The sequence below is a fragment of the Chrysoperla carnea genome, chromosome 5, assembly GCF_905475395.1.
Source record: "Chrysoperla carnea chromosome 5, inChrCarn1.1, whole genome shotgun sequence".
Lineage (NCBI taxonomy): Eukaryota > Metazoa > Arthropoda > Insecta > Neuroptera > Chrysopidae > Chrysoperla > Chrysoperla carnea.
Window position 1 is genome coordinate 70,135,728 of NC_058341.1, and position 24,559 is coordinate 70,160,286.

Here is a 24,559-nt window from a genome sequence, read left to right on the forward strand (position 1 = left end):
ACTATTAGCAGATAACAAAATACCTGCATTCACATAATTTGATTTTTTTATCGAAAAATTTTGAATTGTATGTTTCCGTAAAAATTACAGTTAGAGAAGATATGCTTATAATAATAATAATACTAATCAGAAGGGTACAGTAAATAGGTCCCTAGCACCTAGGCCAAGAGGTCCTCCGTGTCTTTAGAATAATCTGCAACTCGGAGGGGAAACGTCTCCGGATAAGACTACTATATTTTAAGCCGATACAGTTATAAGATTCTGCCCAGGCCAGAAGCCAAGCAAAAAGCCTACAGATTTTCCATCTGGACTGCTCCCAGGATTGTTGAGTCCAATATTCTACGCCTGGCTCCCTGCAAGTGAAAATAACATTTATTGAGGTATCATCGTACTCCATACAAGCCTTACAAGTGGGGACATTTGAGATTCTCAAGCTATGAAGGTGTTAGTTTAATCAACAGTGTCCTGTCTAGAGCCACATCACTTATCTCAACTGTATGCTAACCAGTTTCTACCGTACTCAAAAAATTAATTTTCTTCAAAATAACAATGTCCATCGACTTTTGTGCGGATGCATAAATTATCTATCTCTTAATAACTACTCAGAGAAATGTACACTTTCTTTACGCTTTGAAAATATACGCATTTGTTATTTTGAACAAGATCATTTTTACGTAAAAAATATTAATTTTGGAAGAATTTTTCTTAACTCTTTCTAATAGCGAAGTTGCATGTTTTTTTTTCAAAAATTTATTAAAAATTACTAAGAAATTAAAAAAAATGTTTTGAATTAATTTTTCATGTAAATTTACAATTAAAAATTGTTTTTTTAAACTATAAATTCAAACGGCAAAGACGTCAATACTTCGCTCTCGTAACGCTACCGCACGAAGAAATAATAAAATAATATGAAGAATGATAATTGCTTTATATTTATAACTGGTTTTCACTATATTATAATATAACGCAAATTTCCATAGAAACCGATTTACTCACAGGTTCAACGGTTTTAAATACGTCACTACCGTTTTTTTATTCCAAAATGGAACTATTTTTTATTAATAATTAATTAAAAAATGGAATTATTAATTTAAAAAAAAAAGTTATTTAAATATATTTTAGATGAATTATCCTTTCATTTATATATAAATTTGTGGCAAAAATAAGCTGAAAAATTTTGAGAAATGAAGTGGAATGGGTAAACTAGAGAAATAAGTTTTTTAATTTTAGTTTTTTTTTTTAACTTTTATTTGAAGTATTTTTTGTATTAATTTGAAACAAGAATCAATTAGGTTACGTTAATTTTCATGTAGCGATGATATTATTAATAAAAAGGAAACATGCCTTAAAAATAATATTTGAGAACACTTTCTGTTTGACATTAGCATAAAGATGGCGAACGATTTTACTCACATACATTTTGCCTTAAGCTATTCTAATGGAGAACGAAGGTATAGATTCTCTATAATGCGGCTGTCATAAAGTTTGTATTAAGTTCAACGACACAAAAATGAACCGCTAAGCATGCCTTTATCAATAACGTAGACGTGAAATGTTAAATGTATGTCGTTATTCTTCATATGCAGATTGATTACAGCTGTGAAATGAAATGTCTAAAAGTAAATTTTGATGTAAAACATGCTGATAGTAACTTCAGGGTCGAATTATCGCAAACGTGTAAGTTTTGTGTGTAATTAGTGCTTCAAGTAATATAATAACAAAATGTAAATGAAGATTAGTTAATTATTTAAATCGTGGGAGGTAATCAATGAATTTTTAAATAAAACTATTGAGCTTAAAAAATAAAAATGGACCAATCAAGTTCATATCAGTGCAATAGTTACGAGTACGACAATTCAGGTTACTTAACCGAAGTGCATTCACCGTTTTATGGTTTTCCTAGTGAAACAACATCCAGCAATATTACAAATTATGAAGTTTCGTTTAATAATAAAGAAAATGTTCCTGTAAATAATCAAATGGACTTAACATATAGAAATGAAATTACAACCTTAGAAAATTCTCAAAAAAACAATTATGATAATCAATTATTAGATTCACAGGGTCAGGTGCTTTCCCCTTTTTTAGGATTTGAAAATACATGCAATCAGTTTTCTCAACCTCCCGTACTTTCTCCTTACCTGGGTCATCAAAACAATCAAATATTTCATTCTCAACCACCAGTACTATCACCATGTCTTGGATCCTCCCAAACATTTGCAAACACCCAAACTGCACCTTTTATTGGATACGAAGCTATGAACTCAGGTATTGAGTATTTTAATCAAGAAAATGCTGCTGAAGGTTTAAGTGAATATCAAAATACGATGTCAAAATTGGAACTTGTGTCTGAAAATAAAACTGAATTTGTAAATATTCCTCCAAATACTCCTTTTGTGCCAGTAAATCAAAGTTCAGAAAGTGAATTAGTGTCAAATATTTGTGATAATTCTGAAAGAAATTCTAATATAAATATTTTGGACTCAAGCGATAATCATATTTTATTACAAACATCTGAAAATCTTTCAGTTTTGAAATATTTAAACGATTCGGAAATAACAAATATATCTTTTGTGCCTAAAACTTTGGAAAGTGAAACAAGAAAAACGCCTTTTGTGTCTGAAAATCAAATTTCAGAAAGTGAACTAGTGCCATATATTTGTGATAATTCTGAAAGTAATTCGAATAAAAATGTTTTAGATACAAGTGACAATCGTATTGTGTTACAAACACCTATTAAACAAGTGCCTGAAAATTTAAATTATGATCTAATCTTGCCTTTAAATCCTCAACGAAAAGATGATAATCTTTCAGTTTTGAAATATTTAAACGATTCATCTGAATCGTTAAATAATTTAAAAACACCTGCCACAAATGAATTCATCAGCCCTGCTAAATCGGTTCTAAAATCAAGTGCTATGAAGAAATCAATTTCATTTCATCCCTCAACATCCGTGATTAGTAACACTGGTGAAGAGACTCCTTCGAAATATAATGAAAGTTTTTCTAAAAATACATCAAGTGATTTTTCACCTGAAATGTTCTCGGATGATGAAAATGATAGTTGCTTACAAAATTATGTACCGTCAGAAGTGGAAAGTGATATTTCGAGAATATCTACAATGAATACTCGAAACAAACAAGATAGACTTTTATTGAAACGATTACAAGAATCGTTTATTGGAATTTTACCACCACCATCTGTTACGATTTGTCAATTGAATGCTGATGATATTCTAAATAAATATAATCAAAATAAAGAAATGTTTAGTGTTCAAAAAACGTGTTCAAATAAAGACTCAGAATCAGAATGTTTGAAATCGAATAAAAAATCTACGATGTTAATTAATTGTGATTTAAGTGCAGCTAAGGATTTCAAATTTCCTGAAATTATGACACGCCGTTATCATGGATTACAGTAAGTTTAATTCAATCCGTTTTTATATACTCTGTTTATAAGATACTCAGGCGCGGATCCAGCCTGCAAAAAAAGGCGGTGGGCACGCCACAGACACCCGAAAATCGGCCGAATCCGAGGCGGAGTATGAACTCGCTCATGATCGATATAGTGCATTCCTACAAAAGAGATGTTTACAAAATATATGACGCCCTGACCAATATTTTGGACAGTGTATTTGCCCACGTAAGCAAAGCTGTGGGGCGAACACTAGTAATTTAATAAACCTGCAAGATATTAGTTTGTTCGCTCTAAAAAAAATTTAAAAAAAAATGTGTGTTTGTTTGCACATCACAGTGTCGTCACATTTAGACTCTATACTACTGAACAAATTTTGATGAAACTTCAAATTAAAATAAACGCTATAACCCGATCATCTTAGTCAAAATAAGTGATCAACCTTTGGAATCTAACGGAATAAGCTGAATTTTTGTACAAACCTTTATTTTGATAGTACAAATGTTGTCTCAAGTCACATATGGCGACGCGTGGACGTCGTTAGATATCAAGATCAATGGTCTCGTTTTTTTTGCCTTCAATCGTATTAACTTTTATTATTAAAGATAAAATTTTCTACAAATTTCGTCGGAAACTTTTTTTTGTATGTTGGACCGTTGTTGAAATAGAGGGCGCAGAAGGTGGAACGCTCAGCTTAACGTAACCCAGCACTGAATTACGTTAAGCTGAACGCAACACCTGCGCCCTCTATTTCAAAAACGATCCAACATATAAATAAAAGTTTCAGGCGAAATTTTTAGAAAATTTTATCGTCTACAATTGACCTTAAATATCTAACGACGTGTACGCGTAACAATATGTTACTTTTGAAACAACATTTGTACTATCAAAATAAAGGTTTGTACAAAAATTCAGCTTATTCCGTTAGATTCCTAGATGAAACCCTAAGATTATTGGAGTACTAGTATACATTTTACAATAAATAATTTTATTTAAATGCTCACTTAAATAACAAATTCAAGCTTTCGTTTTTTTTTTCTCGCGAAAGCGTTAATAATGTTCTCAATATCCTGATGTGAAGTCATTTGCAGTTGAGTGTTAAACATATTTTAAGTGGCTGTGCTATCACAAATTAAAAATTTAATCATAATAGTGAAACAAATTTGAATCTGAATCATCTAGAAGATAATCTAAAGATAATAGCGTAAATTCAAGTTTGCAGATTCGAAAGACTTGTGTTAACTTCCAAAACTAGATTGCCAATCCAAATCGGTTCGAAAATTTTGGCAACGCCCTTACATACTATGAATAAATTTAGCGATTCTACTATTAGCGATATGATCGTCATTACAAATAGATTAACGGAAAATAGTAATAAAGGTCAATAGAATAACGGAAAAAGATATGGCGTACCTGTTATTTTCGGTTACATGTCAGTCACAATGGACCTGCCGAGTTCACTCGTTCGGAACCTGGGGATTGAAGTTAACAAATTCGGCTGGAAATTTTGTTTTGCTTCCTTGTAAGCGATATAACTCGTAAATGGTGCACTTTACTATACTGATGGAACTTTTTGTTGATTAGTTTTTTGTCTAGAACTTCGAAAAAAAAAAAAAAAATTATTTGTGGCAAATTTTTACAAAAAAATTTCCAATGAACGCTATTATTCAATTGACTTTATTTATTTGCAAATTATTGTACATAATATGAAACCTCAACGAACAAAATTAGCTTTGAAACGTTTCATTCAGCCTACTAGTTTTCGCACAATTTCATTTTGCACTAAATATCTGAAAAAAAAGTTGTTAACTTTAGGCAGGCCACAAGGTCCCAGTTTTTCTCCGATCGCAATCTGCTTGACGGGAATCGAAAGGATGAAATATTAACCTTAATTAGGAATTTTGTTGTCTATACCCATATTTAATGTTAATAACAATTACAGCAGTTTAAAAAAACGAAAATTCCTTAATTGCAAAATTAAATTTTTCAACGATTTATCAACTTAACGAGATACGGTTTTCAAATTTACAAAGTGATTAGAAAACAATACATTAAAAAAAAAAAAAAAAAATAGATCCGAGTTCAGACTAATAGATCGGACCAATTTCGCGATTGTGACCTTGCATTTTTTGTACGAAAAACAAAAGGTAGAAAATCGAAGATTTAAGAAAAATAGACCCGAGATGAATTCGTCAGGTACTTTGTGTAAATACCCCCCTCCAGAGATTAAAACAACTTCTGGCCTGTTATCGACAATAACACGACAATCCGTAATTCCATTAGCCTATAGTAGATATTAAGAATGATTATTTCAGTGCCTAAGTAAAATTTCAATGTATGATTGCGAAAAAAAGTTATCAATTTTATATGCCTGAGTTAGCGATGGCGTTAGATACTCTTTTATGTAAATCGTTACCTGCCGATCTTGCACTGCCTCCAACTACACAGCTTCTGTGTATAAAAAAGGTAAAGTAAAGCCTTTTCAACTATTGAAAAATATGATTCAAGAATATACTTCTAAAATATATACGGAGTAAATAATTGTAAAAGCGTCGACCTGGCTCGAGTAATATTGATTCAAAATTGTTTTATTTCTAACTCGGTCTACGAAGATTTTTTAAAGTATCAAACTTTGACTCATGTACAATCCCGCCGTGCATTAAATCACCGAACCAGAAAGTCTTACGCACATTAATGTATCAATATTATGTGTAATTCTACGCTATAAAATGTTATCTGTGTCTGTATTATTGTATGGTGTAATAGCTTATTATCCACTTGTAAAATTGTAGCGCATGTCATAATAAATTTAAGCTGCAAACTTGTATATACGCTACTGATAGTGATTACAATATGTTAAAAAATCAGAACTAGCCGTTTTGTTGCGATTTTAATGTTCGATATAATTGAATTAGTCCATTTATGGTTGTTTGTCTGTCGACTCAAAAACTAAAAGAGATATTATCAGGGTGAAATTTTTTATGAAGACGCCAATTTAATAAAACGCGCGCAATTTTTTTGATCTTCAAAGCTGAGAGTGCTAAAATCTATCGCCCACATTTTGATTTTTTCCCTAGACCCAAAATAGGGCCTAGGATAGCACCAAACGCATTTTGATCAATATTTCCGGTTCTAAATGAGATAAAATAAATTGACCACCGACAAAAGTTGACCGCGGCCTAGTCTAACAATGTGTAATATTGATATTGACCAAACTAACAATGGATGATATTTTTAGATTATATTGACCCAAATCTACCAGATCTATTTTGTTTTGTTTTTTTTTTTTTGTTTTTTTTTTTTTTTTTTTTTTTTTTTAAAAATGAAACAGCATAAAAACCACTATTTTTTGTTCCGACATAAATTTTTTTTAGAATCAATTTTCTACTCGAAAAAAATCATAAAAAAAACGATATAAATGGGCATATGGGGGCCATATCTGGGCCCCATGATCTTCAATTAGCAAAAAATTATGCGTATGTACTCTAGCTACAACTTTTGTCTGAAAACTTTTTTTATCTGATCTCTCTGTTCAAAGTTAGACTCAAGAAAACAAAAATTTCTATTTTTTATCTAAATTTCGCGCTTAAAAATTGTCATATCTTTTTTTTCTCAGCTCGGGCAGTAAAATGACTCCAAAATTCGTGATCTGCGCTCAAAATTACCCTTTAGAAAAGTATTTTCAGCCATTCGCAAAAAAATATCAATAAAATCTACCAGTCGACTGGGCTACGAAGAGCTATAACTTTTCAAGCGTGTACAAAAGTGTTGTCACTTTTATATACCATATATATATGAAATATATCAAGGTATACTAAGTTTAGTCCCAAGTTTGTAATGCTTAAAAATATTGATGAAACAAAATTTTGGTATTCGTTGTGTGCGTAGTCATGGTAGGGATAATAAAATCGATGCCAGCGCTTTAAGTGAAAAATTTTGGAGATAAAGTGGGCTGTTATGACTAATTTGCAATTATTTACATGTTAATGATATAGAAACTGTCAAATTAAAATGATTGAAAAACACTAATTAATTAAACTTAATGCATTAAAAATTGTGAAAATAAGAAATCAAATTGTACAAATATTATTTTTCAAATGTTAATTATCGTAATTATTTATTTAAATTTGTGAAACAAGAATATTAAATTTTAAATGTAAGTTTTCAATGCAATCCACACAATTATATATGCATCCATTAATTCTATAATTAAAGTAGTGTATCGTTGTCATGGAAACGAAATTCACGCTCGGAGCGAATAGGTGTTCATGAAATCAGGTGGACGGCGGAAGTCATTAAGGGTCAGTTATGTATATGTAAAAAATTTTCAAAGTGCCCTGAGAGGGTGTTGGGCCCTTTGAATTCAAAAATGACCTAATACTTTTTTATTCAGTACATTAAAAAGAATCATTTTTTGAAAAAATCGGTGGACGGCGGAAGTCATTAAGGGTCAGTTATGTATATGTAAAAAATTTTCAAAGTGCCCTGAGAGGGTGTTGGGCCCTTTGAATTCAAAAATGACCTAATACTTTTTTATTCAGTACATTATAAAGAATCATTTTTTGTTAAAATCGGTGGACGGCGGCGACCATTATTCAGTTATGTATATGTAAAAAATTTTCAAAGTGCCCTGGGGGGGTGTTGGGCCCTTTGAAAATTTTTTACATATACATAACTGACCCTTAATGACTTCCGCCGTCCTTAATGACCTTATAATTTTTTATTCAGTACATTATAAAGAATCATTTTTTAGCCAAAAAAGTGGACGGCAGCCTAAATTTTTTTAAAATAATTTTCAGTTAATAACTAGTTGAAACTTCAGTTACATAGTTAATTAGCCCATTTTCGGTTGCCTGTTCGTCTGTATGTCGACACGATAACTCTAAAATGAAACAAGTGAAAACAAACAATTGACTGAGTTAATTGTTGAAATACCATTCATAGTCAGTGTTGATTTCTTTATCACATAACACATACAAACATGTGACACATACATAACTAATAAAGTATAGTACATATTTAAATGACTTTATAGGTTTCTGCATTACCGACCGACATTTAGTGTATAGTTTGTACACATATTATATTTCCGCCTAATTGGCACCCTCACGGATAAACAGTGATGTTTACGAAAAAATGTTTCAAACAAAAGTTGTTTAATTTTTGATAAGGAACATTTTTTACATTTAAACTTTTGTTCTATCTCTAACGGTTTATAAGATGGGTCCTACAGACCCAAGACCCAATTGACCTATGATGCTCATTTACGAACTTGACCTCACTTTTTACGTCCTGAGTACGCTGTAAAAATTTCAGCTCGATATCTTTTTTCGTTTTCGAGTTATCGTGTCCACAGACGGACGGACGGACGGACAACCGGAAATGGACTAATTAGGTGATTCTATGAACACCTATGACAAAATTTTTTTCTAGCATCATTATTTTTAAGCGTTACAAACTTGGGACTAAACTTAATATACTATGTATATTTCATATATGCATGGTATAAAAAGATATCAAGCTAAAATTTTTATAGCGTTCTTAGTACGTTAAAAGTAAGATTGCATTCGTAAATGAGCAACATAGGTCAACAGGGTCTCGGGTCCATAGGACTCATCTTGTAAACCGTCAGAGATATAAAAAAAGTTTAAATGTAAAAAATGTTCCTTATAAACAAATAAACAACTTTTGTTCAAAAATTTTTTCGTAAACATGTATTACAAAACAAATCATGTAGTATGTAATTATATGGGGATATCAATTGTGTGTGGCTACCTAAGAGTGGCTATCTTTCTGTACGTACGTGACGTAAAAAAACAAACGATTCCGTAATCAACACTGTTTGTACATGGTATTTCAACAATTAATTCGGGCAATTATTTTTTTTCACTTGTTTTAAAATCGCCCGATCTATTGTGAAGGAAAAATGTTGTAATAATTTTTAACTTTGTTTTTTCCAGTTATAATCGTTCAAAACTTTCGGAAGATATTGAACATTTATGTCAAAAATATTCAGAGAGATTTATTGGAAATGAAACATCATCATCGTGTACAATATGGCAACAAAATGTGTCAAGTAGTGCAAGTAAACGACGTATGATACGCAAACAGCAACAACTATGTAAATCACCAGGTCGAAGATTAAGTCACTTGGCACGACGACGAATCACATTCTCAAAAGAAAATTTAAATGCAAAAAATTCTGTTCTACCATCAATTACAATGAGCAATAATCAACGAATGATTGGAGTCAAGTAAGTAAACACAAAAATTCTTATTGTACTTTCTGTTTTAATTAGTACGAATTTGTATCGCCAGTTGCGGGATTTATCTGATTTGAATTTGAATATTTTGATTGGCCTTTAAAAATTGTAAGTATTGTATTGCCATCTGGTAGTCTAAATTGGAATTATTGAAGGCGGACCACTTCTTGTGCCAACTAGTACGAATTATTATTGCCAGTTGGCGGGTTGCAAATCCCAGTTATCAATAGTAAGAATTCATTGTATTGTAAGCAGGAAAAAAGTGTCGAAAATGAAAAGTGCGGAAACAGCACCGATTTTAATGAAACTTTTTGTAACGTGTTTATAGGACCCCAAGAAACATTCAGGCAATTTAACCTAATCATAAGGAGCCATAGGGACCCTTCGGGGGGGGGGGGCATATGTAATCCAAATTTTTTTGAAATTGTATTTTTAGTCGTTGATTACGAATCCGATGATAACACGGATTCTATGGTTCGTAAACAGCGGCCAAAAATACCTCCTAGAGGAAAGTTTGGACGATAAATACTTAGTTTGCCGTTTTTGTGTTCAAGGAGTGGAAAAATATATGTTTAAAATAACATCGGGAATCGATAGAATGATGAATTCCAAGCAAAAATTGTCATTTAAGTATATTTTGAAAAATACTTTCCGCTTTATTGACAATTGAAATTCGGAGTATTTAACGCCAAATTTGAAAAAAATGACCTTTTTTTTTTTGAAAAAAGTATTTCATACAGTTTTTATATAGTACTATAAAAACCTTGAAAATGAAAAAAGTTTCAAATCATCATAATGAAAAGAAAGTTAATCGTGTCTTTTTATACCATATCTATTATATACAGAATGTCTAGCTAAGTTGGCAACATATGGAAAACTTTTTTATTATAAGCTTTACGAAAAAAAAAGTTTATTCTTTATAAAAAGCTTTGCTTTCAAAAATATTAACATTCAACAAATTGAGTAAATGCGATAGGAATATAGGTCTTTTAGAAATGCAGACCATTTTAAACAGATAATAAGAGAAACGGTTCAAAAAATCACTCCCGAAATATGTAGGAGGAATGTATTTAAACAATTTTGTAACAGTATAATTACATGTATGGAACGCGAAGCTGGATACGTTGAGGCAAAAACGAACTGAAGATAACTGTTTAGGAATGTATTGTTAACAATGGGAATGTTTTGCCCACTTCAATTTTCAGTTAAATTTTGCAAATCCTATTTATAAAACATGTTATCTGTTATCTAAATTAATCAGTCATCGTAATTAAAATGTTTATTTGCGAATTTGAATAATTTATAACAAATAATTGATACAGAACATTTATTTTTCATTCATTTCATTACGTTAAAATTTATATTGTTGACGTAAGTAAAAACAGTTATTTTCGGTTCGTTTTTTCCTCAACGTGTCCAGCTTCGCGTTTCATCTATGTTATTGTTCTTTTACAAAATTGTTTAAATACACTTCTACATATCTCGGGAGTGATTTCTTGAACCATTTCCCTTATTATCTGTTCAAAATGGTCTACATTTCTAAACGACCATTAACAATCCTATCGAACTTAATCATTTTGTGGCACCTTATACATTCTATGCCAACGGTGAATAGTTGAATGTTAATATTTTTGAAAGTGGAGCTTTATATAACGAATTAATTTTTTTCGTAAACCTTATAATAAAAAAGTTTTCCATATGTTGCCAACTTAGCTAGACACCCACATTTCTTGTGTGTAGATATTAGTCACTGAACTCCTCCTAAACGGATGGACCGATTTTGATGAAATTTATTGTGTGTGTTAAATTATCCAAGTGGATCCGATAATGGTTTAGATTTACAATTAGGTCCTCTGCAACTGCTTTTGATTGTTCCGCATCAAAAAATTAAATTTCACTAAATGGTGGGAGCGCATATAAATAATATATTTCATTATTATTACAACTTACTATGTACTATGCATTTTTAATAGTATTAAGGTATTATTTATTATTCAGATATTGCGAGTAGGTATTTATTAGAGCTATATGAGAGCGTAGCGAGCTCCACTGTCTAGTAGATAGGAGTAAAATTTGTGTTTAGCGGGCGGGATGTGGTGGTGTTTAGCAAGCCTGAGAGGATGAGTTTAACGGGCAAGCTAATAATAGTATAGGTATTCATGAATTAAAGTTACGTCTCCACAGGACAACGCTAGTATGTAATATATATCAAGGTTTGATATATATGTATTACATACTAGCGCTGTTAACTAAGCGGCTAATAGTGATGAGAGACGCGAAAACTATATATTGAAGCTAGTTACAATTTTTAACACCATGAAGTTAGTCGATAAAGAAATGTTTATTGTCACTCACAATAAACAAAGATAGATAGATAACAGATAAAGTGTCAACACAATAGATAAGCTTATATAACCGAAATTATAGTTTCCTATAATGAGTGTATCATATTACTTACCTATTATTTCTTTACATTATTAATAAATTATTATATTTGTAATTACCAAAGAAGTGAACCATCTCATGCGCGTACATAAGAACGCACACCTTTTTTTTCTAATAAAAATATTTTTTTTGTTTTCTTTTTCAGAAAAAATGACATTTTGATAAAGAAACGCTTAAGTCCAAATAAAAAGATTCTCAGTCCACGTAAAAGATTGATGATAAGTCCACGTAAACGAAAAACTCCTAATAAAAGCCCACGAAAATATATAACACGAACGCCAACTAGTTCTACGAAAAAACGTCGACGTACAACACCGTCCAACGAGAATACTACGTCAACATCATTTACGCTTAATAATCGTACTCTAAGTTCAAAACGTGCTTTATTTCAAAGTCCTGACTCAAAATCAGCGGCATCTACCTCAACATCAAATATTAAACGAAAATTATTTGCAAAGAGTGATAATACTTCAGAAGATATTGCATGTAATCGTAAACGGAAAAGAGATTTAGACGACGATGATGTCACCCCACAACGTGACAAATTTTTACGAAGTTTTTCATCGAATGATATTGCCATGGATAAAAATAGATCGAATTTTAGTCGACGAAATAGTGAAACAGTAACCTCGAGTTCTGCTGATTTTTCCGAACATCACACAAAGGTATTGTATAATTTTTATATTTTTGTGTTTATGTAGAAAATTTTTGTGAAAATATTTTTTAATCGATACATGATGCATAATTAATTTTGCGGGTAAAAAGTCTTGACATGAGTGAATCGATCATGTCAAGATTTTTAAGGATGTACGAGCGTCAGGGCAATTTTGCATAAAAGGTTTGGATTTATGTGAAGTTGAACTAAGTCTAAATCAATTTTGAAAATTTTAGGGGAGGTTACCCATTTACTTAAATAAATAAATGATTTCAAAAGTAGGCATATTTAACGTTAGCCTTATGAGAAAACGGTCGATGAATGATATGTTTTCATACCCTTTTCATACCACAAAAAAAAACTATTTAAATTAAAATTAAAACTTTAAATAAATTATTGAAAACAAAATCCCGTTGTGCCTGACTAATTAAGGATGTATGAGCACGGTAGTGTAGACACAATATAAAAAATATATATTGTCAATTTTGATGGTAAATTATGTTATAACTTGACAATATAAGACGAAAAGTAAGAATAAAATTTTTCGATATCTGAAGTCATTTTCAAAAAATCGAAAATTAAAAAATTTTGTTTAATTATTTAACTTTCTATATTTCGAAATAAGGTAAAAAGGTTGAAGCTCTATACATTTAGCATTGGATGCCTTCCCTCGCCCTACCTTCCTTAATTGTATAACCTTACTCTCTTAAGAAACAATTCTAAGCAAAAAAGTCTCATAAAATATTTAAAAAAATTAAAATTCTTAGTTTTTGAAATATTAGGAATTGAAGTTAAAATTTTTAATAAATTAATTTTTTTTTTTTAATGTAAAGTTGTGAAATGAGCTACCTCTGTCGCTAGTTTCGTTCTGCACGCAAAGGCCACAAGCTATCGGATCAGATATATTTATTTCATTCAGATACAATCATTTTTCGCCGAGGATATATCTGTTTGCAATTTCAATAAAATTAAAAATTTTGTTAAATGTGCCACTTTTTTTGCGGGGTAGTATATTAATTTATTATTGAAAATTTATTAATTTTACTATCAAAATTTAAAAAAGATTTTATTCTCAAATAATTATTCACAACAATTTATACTCCAGTAAACGAGGAGAAAAAAAACAAAATCTCAAAATTTTAACCTATAGCACTGATTTCGATGAAAATATGGGATTAAGCTTTGTACATTGTCTAGATCAAAAGTTATATGGTGCCGAGTGGTGCTTTTGCTGTCATTTGGCGAATAACTGGAAAATTTGATGTTTTTAGAAAAAAAGTATATCGTACACTTTCTAAAGTACTCTTTCCAAAATCTTCAAAATGAAGTTTCAAGCCATTTGTGCGAAAATTAACGGAGTTGTAATGAAAATAATATTGTTCAGTTTTTTTTTTTTTTTTTTATTCAGCACAAAAACTGATGAATTTAGCACGGGAACTAAAATTAATGGTTGTCGCTTTCAAATTTACTATATTTAGGTTTTCACAACATACTGAAAAAGTTCTAGCAGTTTCAAAAAAAAATTTCTTTGCCGTTAAATAACTCGAAAAATAATAAAGTTGCAACAAAAAGTTTTGGAGTTAAACAATGCTGCGGTAAAAGAGCTAAATTTTTACCCCCTTAATTTTTTTTGTAACTTTACTATTTTTTGATTGATTTAACGTTAAAAATATTTTTTTTTTCGAATTTAAAAAAAATGTAAATTGTAATATATTTCAACAAAACTGCTAGAACTTTTTAAGCATGTTGTCAGTACCTAAATAAAGTAAATTGGAAAGCGGCAAGCATTAATTTTAGTTATCGTAGTAAATTAATCAATTTTTGTGTTGAATAAATCATAAAAAAAGGTACGAGCAACTATCTTTTCATTATAACTCGGTTAATTTTCGTGCAAATGACTTGAAACTTTTTTTGTGTTTTTTATAGTACTTTAAAAAGTGTGAAATATACTTTTTTCAAAAAACGTCAAATTTTTCAGTTATTTGATGTTAAATACTCCGGATTTCAACCCCCAATAATTAGGAAATTATTAACTTTTCGAAATATACTTAAATGACACTTTTTGCTTTTAACTCATTTCTCTATCGATTCCCGTTGTCATTTTCAACATATATTTTTCCACCCCCTAGACAAAAGCACTGCTATCATGTAACTTCTTTGTGTCTGATCTACTTGCTGTCAAAATTTCAAATCAATCGGAGCTATAAGTAACAATTTAGAGATTTAATCCCCGTTTACTGGAGTATTTAAAAATATCCTAATAAATTTTATTGAAAATTCATGAACTTTGAGAAATGAAATTGCTAATCACCCTGATCCCAAACTACAGACTTTATGAAATACTACAGAAAACATTTTTTCTTTACAGAAAATGTTATGGGCTATTTCAACAGCATTACGTACCCAAAATATTGGTATGAGTCATCCAAATTTCAAAACATACGCTTCTGTATTATCACAAATATGTAAACGTCTGCTAAGTGATCTATTGCCGGGACAAACACGTTTGCCGGGCAGTGTTAATGAGCGTATGTCTAAAATAGCACATCAACATGTGTATGCAGTCGTCAAAGGAAAAACAGTTGATGAAATTGTTGATGAAGTGAAAACAAAATCAATTTTATTATCACAAAAACCTAAGGGATACATTGCACCAGATAATTTTAATTTGGATGGCAATAATAGAAGGAATACATCAATATTAACAACAGCGGCTGTTGAGACGACAGAAAATATGAATCATCTAGTCATTAATGATCATCAAAAATTGGATAAATCAAGAATTCGGCGCCAAATTATGTTTGATAAATAAATTTAATTGTGACCATTGCAGCAGAGCTGATTTTTAATATAATAATTATGATTTACCATCATTCCAGAACAGGCCCTTGCGCAAGAATCATCCAAAGAAGGGTGGGGGGGTTAAACTATGTTCATCATATTTGGCCATAAAGTCAATAAAAATGAGAAACTTTTTTTCGAGTAAGATAACATTTTATGATGTCAAAATGTGATATTCAGTCATAAGATAATCAAATAAAAATCATTTTGAGGAATTAATTTTCAACAAGGCTGAAATCGTTTTAATAGCTTCATTTTGTCCTAAATGCGTATAATTCGAGTTTGCGCAATTACAGGAAGTGTACATAACTTTTGACATCCAAATAAATGCGAAATTTGAAGAAGTTGTGTAGTTTTTTACAAATTACAAAAAAACTATGCTCATTTTTGTTTTTTTTTTCGACTTTTATGCTTCAAAATTGACATTCAATTAAATGAAAAAGGATCTATCTTGTAAACCATTAGGGAAAGAACATAAGTTTAAATGTAAAAGTTATTCCTTATAAAAAAATAAACAACTTTTGTTGGAAAGATTTTTTCGTAAACACGACCGTTTACCCGTGATCGCGCAAATTAGGACAAAACTTGGGGTACATTTTCTTCAAAACTATCAAAGATAGGAAGTTGAAAATTTGCAGGTAAATTCAACTAGTGGTTTAGTGAAACATTTTCAAATAACGAAAAAAAAATTTTAGAAGTTACATTCGAAAATTTCGAAATTTTGGAAAGTTTTCAAATTGTTGAATTTTTTGATTATTCAATCAAATTAAAAAGGACCCATCTTGTAAACCGTTATAAATAGAACAAAAGTTTAAATGTAAATGTTATTTTCTATAAAAAATAATTAACTTTTGTTTGAAACATTTTTTCATAAACATCACTGTTTACTCCTGATAGCGTTTAGACAATACTTTTGAACAGTATACATCGTGCAAATTTTCAACTCCCTATCTTTGATAGTTTTCTAGAAAATGGACACCAAAGTCTTGTCCTAATTTGCGCTCTCACGGGTAAACAGTGATGTTTACGAAAAAATGTTTTACATTTAAACTTTTGTTTAATCTCTTAACGGTTTACAAGATGGATCCTTTTTCATTTTATTGAATGAGCAAGAAATGCACCATTTTAAAATTGCCATATCTTGGTCAATTTTAAAGCTAGAAAGTCGAAAAAAAATTTGTGCACATATACTTTAGCTAGAATTTGAACTTTTTTTATTTGGTACATAGTTTTTTTGTAATTTGTAAAAAACTACAAACCCCCTTTAAATTTCGCATTTATTTGGCTCCCAAAAGTTATCCTTCTGTCATTGAGCAAACCTGGATTACTCGCATTTAGGACCAAATGAAGCTATTAAAACGATTGCGGGAAATTAATTCTTCGAAAAATTTTAATTTGGTGAGTTCGCTATTTATCAATAATTTAATTCTAATATGTACAGAACAAACTTTTCAAAAAACTCTGTGTGCATCGAGCTCTACACCGCGATGTATACTGTGCAAAGCTAAACCGTTTAGCCGATTTTCAGACATTGTCAATCCAAGGTATGTTTTGAGATGGCGCAAAGTTGAAAAGGAGCGCCTTTTCGTCGCTGTGTCACAGACAAAACTGCCAGAACGCGGGGCATTTGGTAGACGTTTTGAAACGAATCTTCATTGCAAATATCGAGTGTTTCGAGTGAATTTTTGACGTCCTGTCCGGCAATGCGTTTTCCTGAAATCCTCGTGCAAAATTAAAAAGTTGGCTTCAATAAGTTGTGCGCAAGAGTCTTCATCAAAATTTGTTATTTTGTTCGGGAAAGGACAAGCAAAATTTGGTAAAATATTGCAATGTTTAAAAATCGATCCTGTAAATGTGTCAGAAACAAATCGATGTACGGTATGTAGATTGTGATCCGGAAATAATCTTCTACTGAAACAGTCTGTACATTAGAACGTTGGGTCTGTTTTGACGCGAGCTTTGGCTTCCATAATTCCATATCGTATTCATCACGAGGGGGAGGGGTTACCCTCCTCCAATACGTGTGCAAGGGCCTGTTCCAGAATTTTACCATGTGTTTTACTTTGTAATGTAACTGTATATTACTTTATTTATTTTAATTCGAAATAGAAGTTTTAATTAATAATACGCAAGTCTTTGTTATTTTAATCTTTAACTTAATCTGGTAAAATGTGTTGTACTTTGTGGGTAGGATTATCAGCCCTTCTCTAGATTTGGTTGGGAGACTCCCTACTCCCAATATTAACATAAATACTTTTGAGTTTAGTAAAAATTTTTTAAATCAAAATTAATTGATTTTTCTGCCTGTTTCTGTCTGTTTCTATAGCTCTATAAGAAGCTTCTGGGCGTGTATCGTCAGTAGCGGATGATTTAACGAACGGAATCAATCGAAATTTATGACTCAAAACTTTATCTCCAACTTTAAGTCGTTTCATTTGAGGAGCGTTCTATTTTCGCACTTCATCTTTGGTTTGCAATGTTTTTTTTCTACTCGAATAACGAGGATAACGAGGAGAAAAAAAACGAAATCTTTAAATTTTGACCTATAGCATCGATTTCGATTAAAATTTGGAATTAAGCTCTGTTCATCCTCTAGAACATAGTGCCGAGTGGTGATTTTTCCGTTTTAAAACGAAGAAAGGTTAGCGAAAAATGTTATACAAGTATATTTCGAAAAGTCGATATTTTCCGAGTTATTGGCGATTGAAATTCAGAGTATTTAACGTGTATATCGTACCCTTTGATAGTACTATAAAAAAACATTGGGAATGAAAAAAGTTTCAAATCATTTGCACGAAAATTAACGGAGTTATAATGAAAAGCAAGTTTCTCGTACCTTTTTATACCATGCATATATGAAATATACATAGTATATTAAGTTAAGTCCCAAGTTTGTAACGCTTAAAAATAATGATGCTAGAAAAAAAATTTTGTCATAGGTGTTCATAAAATCACCTAATTAGTCCATTTCCGGTTGTCCGTCCGTCCGTCTGTGGCACGATAACTCAAAAACGAAAAAAGATATCGAGCTGAAATTTTTACAGCGTACTCAGGACGTAAAAAGTGAGGTCAGGTTCGTAAATGAGCATCATAGGTCAATTGGGTCTTGAGTCCATAGGACCCATCTTGTAAACCGTTAGAGATATAACAAAATTTTAAATGTAAAAAATGTTCTTTATCAAAAATTAAACAACTTTTGTTTGAAACATTTTTTCGTAAACATCACTGTTTACCCGTGAGGGTGCCAATTAGGCGGAAATTTTATAATATATTATGTACTATATTTGATTATCAGTTATGTTTGTGTCACATGTTTGTATGTGTTATGTGATAAAGAAATCAACACTGACAATGCATGGTATTTTAACAATTAACTCAGTCAATTGTTTGTTTTCACTTGTTTTATATTTTATTTACTACGGGAACTAAAATTAATGCTTGCCACTTTCCAATTTACTTTAAGAGTTTTGACAACATGCTCAAATAGTTCAAGCAGTTTCGGATATAGTTTAAAAAAAAGTATGGAGATAAAATATTCTACGGGAAAAGAACTAAATTTTTTCCCTTTAAACTTAAGTTGTAACTTTATTACTTTTCGAGTTATTTAACAATAAAGACATTTTTTTTTGCTTTTAAATTGTAATATTTCGAAAACTATATATCGGAAACGGCTTGAACTTTTTGAGCATGTTGTCAGTGTCAAAATAAAGTAAATTGGAAGCATTAATCAGTTTTTGTGCTGAATAAAATATAAAAAAGTACGAGAAACTTTCTTTTCATTAATTTTTTCATTTTCAATGTTTTTTGCACTACTTATTAAAGTGTACAATATACTTTTTTCAAAAAAACGTCAAATTTTTCAGTTATTTAACGTTAAATACTCCGAATTTCAATCGCCAGTAACTCGGAAAGTAATTTTTTAGTGGTGTAGGCCTACTGGGGAACTCGCCACAATAAATAACGCATCCCAATACACATTACCTCATGGGTTATGTGTAAATCTGTGTATTAACTAACTGGCACTATATTTTCCTATTTAAAATTTGAAAAATTTACATTACATATCAAATCGAAATTAAACAGTTCATTAATAAAAGAAGTATAGATTCACATCCAAATGGTTAGTGTGCCCAGCGAAGCGGGTGGGAATAAGCTAGTTTCACATATACAAATTAAAAAACATGTGCACTTAGTTGTTTTCATTAAGTCAATGAAAACTAAAACCCAATTTGTGTACGGGTGGGATTGCCTCTTTGCCTGTGATAGTTTATACTCATACCCACGAAATATGAAACATTACGAGAAAATATAAAAATAATAGTCTAACGAAGAAGAGTTTTGTAAATATTTCAATTAAAAAATAAACATTTATGAGAAACACTTTCGTCGGCCATTCTTTAAAAGAAAATAAAACAAGAATATTAATTATTTTTAGTAATTACTAGATGACCCGATGAACTTCGTTTCACCTAAAATTTATTTAATTGTAACTGCTAAGTATGTTTGAAAAATGCTTCAAAATGTTGAGTTTCCTAATAAAAAGCCATAAAAAAGTATATTTAGGCAAAATAAACACGCTTTCTTGCCATAAAATTAAATTAAATTTCATACCTTCTTTGTTCTCGCAAAAACGCTGTCAGCCATTTTGGTTACATAATATTGGTAAAAACAGTAGTAACATTAATTAATGCTTATTATTTTTACCTGTTTGATGTCACATCATGGCGACTCGTATTTTAGGTCACGTGATATATATATTAAAAAAAACTACTTTTAATTTTAATAAAATAAAACAATAATGTGCTTTTATGACTCAAAATTTTATTTAAGTATATTTCTACGTAAATTTTATTTTTTCAAATTTCATAATTTATTTTTCACTACCGAAAGTACTTACTCTATTCCAAAATCAGAATACTTATATTTTTGTCGTGAAAGTTTGAAACTTTATTGTATCAAAGGAGAGATTTCTAAAAGGAGAATAGAAAGTTTTATATTAATTTTCCTCTGAAGTGAATAGTTCGTGAGACTAACGCGTCTAAAGTGTTAAGAATTATTTTACCAATCCTTCCCCAGTAGTGTCAGTAAACAGCTTCATAACTCAGAATGAGCGTAGGGGAGACCGGATACAAAAGTAACGGCCGGCGGGTCGAAAGTAACAAATGCTTTGTAGGTTTATCTAACAGTCGAAAAACTGCTTCACTGCCGTCAAATGATAGCCAGTGGCGCCCTCTTTATTTGCAATCCGTCGCCGTGTGAGGACAATACGTGATTTTACAAATCAGAAGTAGGATTTTTTAAATTTACTTATTTGATATAATAGCCTGATATTAATCAGAGTGTTTGCATATTATGATTTCTTTGTTTACATTGATTGTACAGTGTTTTAATTCGTTTTTGCCTACCACCATCCGTTTTAAGGTTATCTTTATTGTTTTACCAAAAATGTGATATTGTACAAAAGTAACATAGCTCTGTGGGTATACAAGTAACATGTTATTTAAGTGGGTACACAAATACACCAATAAAATGTTACTTAAGACTGATATTGAATAATCTGATTAGAATATATGATTATCATATAATAATAGACCGCATTACTTAAACTAAGAAAAATTTTTTCGAGGAGTTAATAATATCGATTTGTTTTCCAAAAATATATTATTTTTATTTTTCTTGTTCATATAAACTTTTCTAATAAGTCATTTGTGGATTTATTATATCATAGCATATTTACTTCAAACGCCTTACTTTGTCCTTTAACTTTCGTGTTACTTTCGGCCCGCTAGCGTGGTCGAAAGTAACAACTTACGAATTTTTTATTAAGTCTATGTGATTCATACAAAATATACAATTACAAGGAAAATGAAGATTACTAATGTAAAGAGCATGCACAGAATTTATATATGAATATATTAATTACATTAAAATACTAACACCTAACCAGCAACCAAGGTGAAAGTACAAAATGTTACTTTTGTACCCGGTCTCCCCTACTTTTGAAATATGTTTTACGGATATTCGTACATTATTTAAAATTTGAGAATTTGATACCTCGTGAAATATTTCCCCATGGGAAAAAGTAATTTGGAAACGTTTATTCCATTTTTGTAAAGCTTGTCTAAGATATTAAACGCAGTTTAAGAGATTGAAAGCTACCTTCTGTAGGAAATGAAGCGTTTGACTCAGGAATTATCTCCTCGTCAGTAGATTTTTATGGGAGCCGGTGGAAAAAGTTTGTCTGAGTGTACTCAAAAATGTCATATACATGAGTGCTTGTGCTTTCTCGATTTACGCCTATGCGGCGAGGCAGAAGTTCCCCCCTGATAAAAAAGTTGAATTCAATTCGAATTAAAATTTTCGAGTTCATTTCGCTTTGATTTCGAGTTCAAAGGGAATAGAAATTCAAAGCGAAATGAACTCGAAAATTCACATAAAATTTTTTTTTGTTTTTAAAATTACAATTTAGGGGATTGAATTCACATTGGCCCAGTTTATACATATTGAGTAATTTAGTTCATTTTAAAATTTGTTTATGCAACACCAATTACATGTTTGGTGTAATATTTTATAACTTTCTGCATTACCATCTGAGATTGCAAATTTCTAGTACTCTGATGTCACGTTCAGATGGCACAATTTTTTAATTTTGATAATTTTAGACCATGGTTAATTTTAGGCATTTTTAATTGGCGAACGAAATTACCTAGAGATGGCTCTGGTGTGAATGCAATATGGCCGATATAGAGGATTTTCGTTCAAGTTGTCCAAATAAATTTTTGCATTTTTTTTTGTTTATTTGTTTTTTTAACATGGAGAAAGCCCTGGATATTAATATTGGTGATATATTTTATCTACTTGGTGGATCAGTAAGGCCGTTGATGGAAGGAGAGGCGCTTTCTCGTTAGAAAAACTTGTTTTTCTGTGGTATCCAATCGAAGCAAAATAATTGTTTATTAATCAAATCTTCATGTTTGCAAACGTCGAACATCACCGAGAAACCTCATGAGATCTAAATCAAAGTGTTTGTAGCCAATGACAACAAAAAAATCGAATGCTATTGTTCTTGCAAAGCGGGCGCTGGAAGCAAGTGCAAGCATGTTTTTGCGACATTGTGCGACAACTGACGCCTGTAGATCTTGTTTTCCCACACTGGGGAACACCACAACGTTTTTCATTTTTGATAATTTCCATCTCAACAAAAAAAAACATTCAGCACTTGTATAGCTGTCAAAACTCAAAATCCTCTATAATAGTTTCACTAATCTTCGCTGCGCGGCGCCACCGTATCTTGCGATCGCGAATTGCAACACAGAAAAACTATGTTAGTGATAATATATGTACAGTTTTTATAAAATAGAAAATTCTTCGATTCATAGAAAATAGGGTTTTAATTTTGGTAATATTTTCGAATTGAAACTCATTTCGTTTGACGATTTTTACATTCAGATGTTTAATGTTTCTTCAATAAATGAACTAAATAGTATTATTTCTATCAAGCGTCTGTTATCTTTTAATTTTGTAGTCACACATTAAATTACAAATCTGATCAATCCGAAAAGAAAAAAAATCTGCAAAATTAGGGTACATCGACAGTATATTCCCAAAAAATCATATAATCAATTTTTTAAATTGTAAATTTAGCTCTTTCTATAAATTTTAAATCGTCATATATTATCTATCTTTTACTAACTACAAAAACAATATATACCGATTGTAAGCGTCTCGTTAGCCATATAAAATATATCAAGTAAGAAAAGTTTTATGGACGTTCTTACGTATAACACAAAGAAGAAATGCGCGCTGTATAATGGTGTATTATTGTTATGCGTTACTGACCGGCTGGGATCATGTATACGCATATACAATCTTTCTTATGTATACGCATATACAATCTTTCTTTTTATACATAAGATCATCCGTAAGAATCATTGAAATAATAACATAGAGACCAAAAAAAAAGTACGCGTATAGCTGTCTTCGTCTCTAACCAGTATATAAAAACATGTGTTGTCAATTATGTGTCGATTTATTTGCGCTTTGGTATATTTTAGGTTAGGTATATTAATTAATATTTTGAAATTTTCTTGTTTGGAAGAACAAAAACATTAAAAAATCATTTTTCTAATTAGTTGTATAGGATTTCAATGAAAATCATATGCAGTAAATTGAGTTTAGGAGATTTTTAGATTTTTTTATGTACGTGTACAAAATGGAAAGAAGGTCCCTTTTTAGGTTTCTTTTTTAGAAGTCAATAATTATCTTATTGCGTATCCTATGCTTTTACGCCTCTATTTTATATATTACCTCTATGGTAAGAACTCTTACTTCATATAAAAATAAATGGCTAACGATATGGTTTATAAATAGTTTAACATGATCAGATTATAGGCTGAATTATGGACGGTAGAAGTGAGATTAATCGCTTTAGTTAAGAGTCAAAAAAAAGTGTACATCGACAGTAGCTTGTGTACCGAAAGGTATTTGATTTGAACTTCTCTATCCTTCTATAACAACTTGTTTAGATCTCTATCTTACTCTTATTACCTACTTTGTGTTTGATGTGAACTACTCTATCCTTCTGTAGCAACTTGTTTAGTTCTTTATTTAATAAAATAATATTTAACATAAAATTACTTAACATCATTACTCTTAGTCAATGATATTTAAATAAGAGTGTTACAGTTCACAAATTAGTATGCCGTTTTAATTAAATGAAACAACATATATACAACTCTTATTACTTTGAGCATTTTTTTGAAAACTTACACTTTTGCTACAGCTACGCCATCCTTATTTAATGCTTTTCTGTGTACACTTTTTGGTATACTCAATTGGACAAAAAATGCATCAGATTACATATAATATTATATGTAAAAAGAGCATTTTTTGTGACATTAAGATACATTAAGATGGCCCGCCCTTCTTTACCTCCACATT

General features: G+C 30.7%; 1 protein-coding gene across 1 annotated transcript; it reads left to right on the top strand.

The window, feature by feature from the left end:
- The first annotated feature begins 1,594 nt into the window (after nucleotides 1-1,594).
- Nucleotides 1,595-16,004, top strand: LOC123301446. Its single transcript, XM_044884183.1, has 4 exons — nucleotides 1,595-3,418; nucleotides 9,376-9,669; nucleotides 12,269-12,788; nucleotides 15,147-16,004. Exons 1-4 carry the CDS (start codon nucleotides 1,809-1,811, stop codon nucleotides 15,588-15,590), a joined length of 2,868 nt encoding a protein of 955 aa, XP_044740118.1. The 5' UTR covers nucleotides 1,595-1,808; the 3' UTR covers nucleotides 15,591-16,004.
- Nucleotides 16,005-24,559: the final 8,555 nt, after the last annotated feature.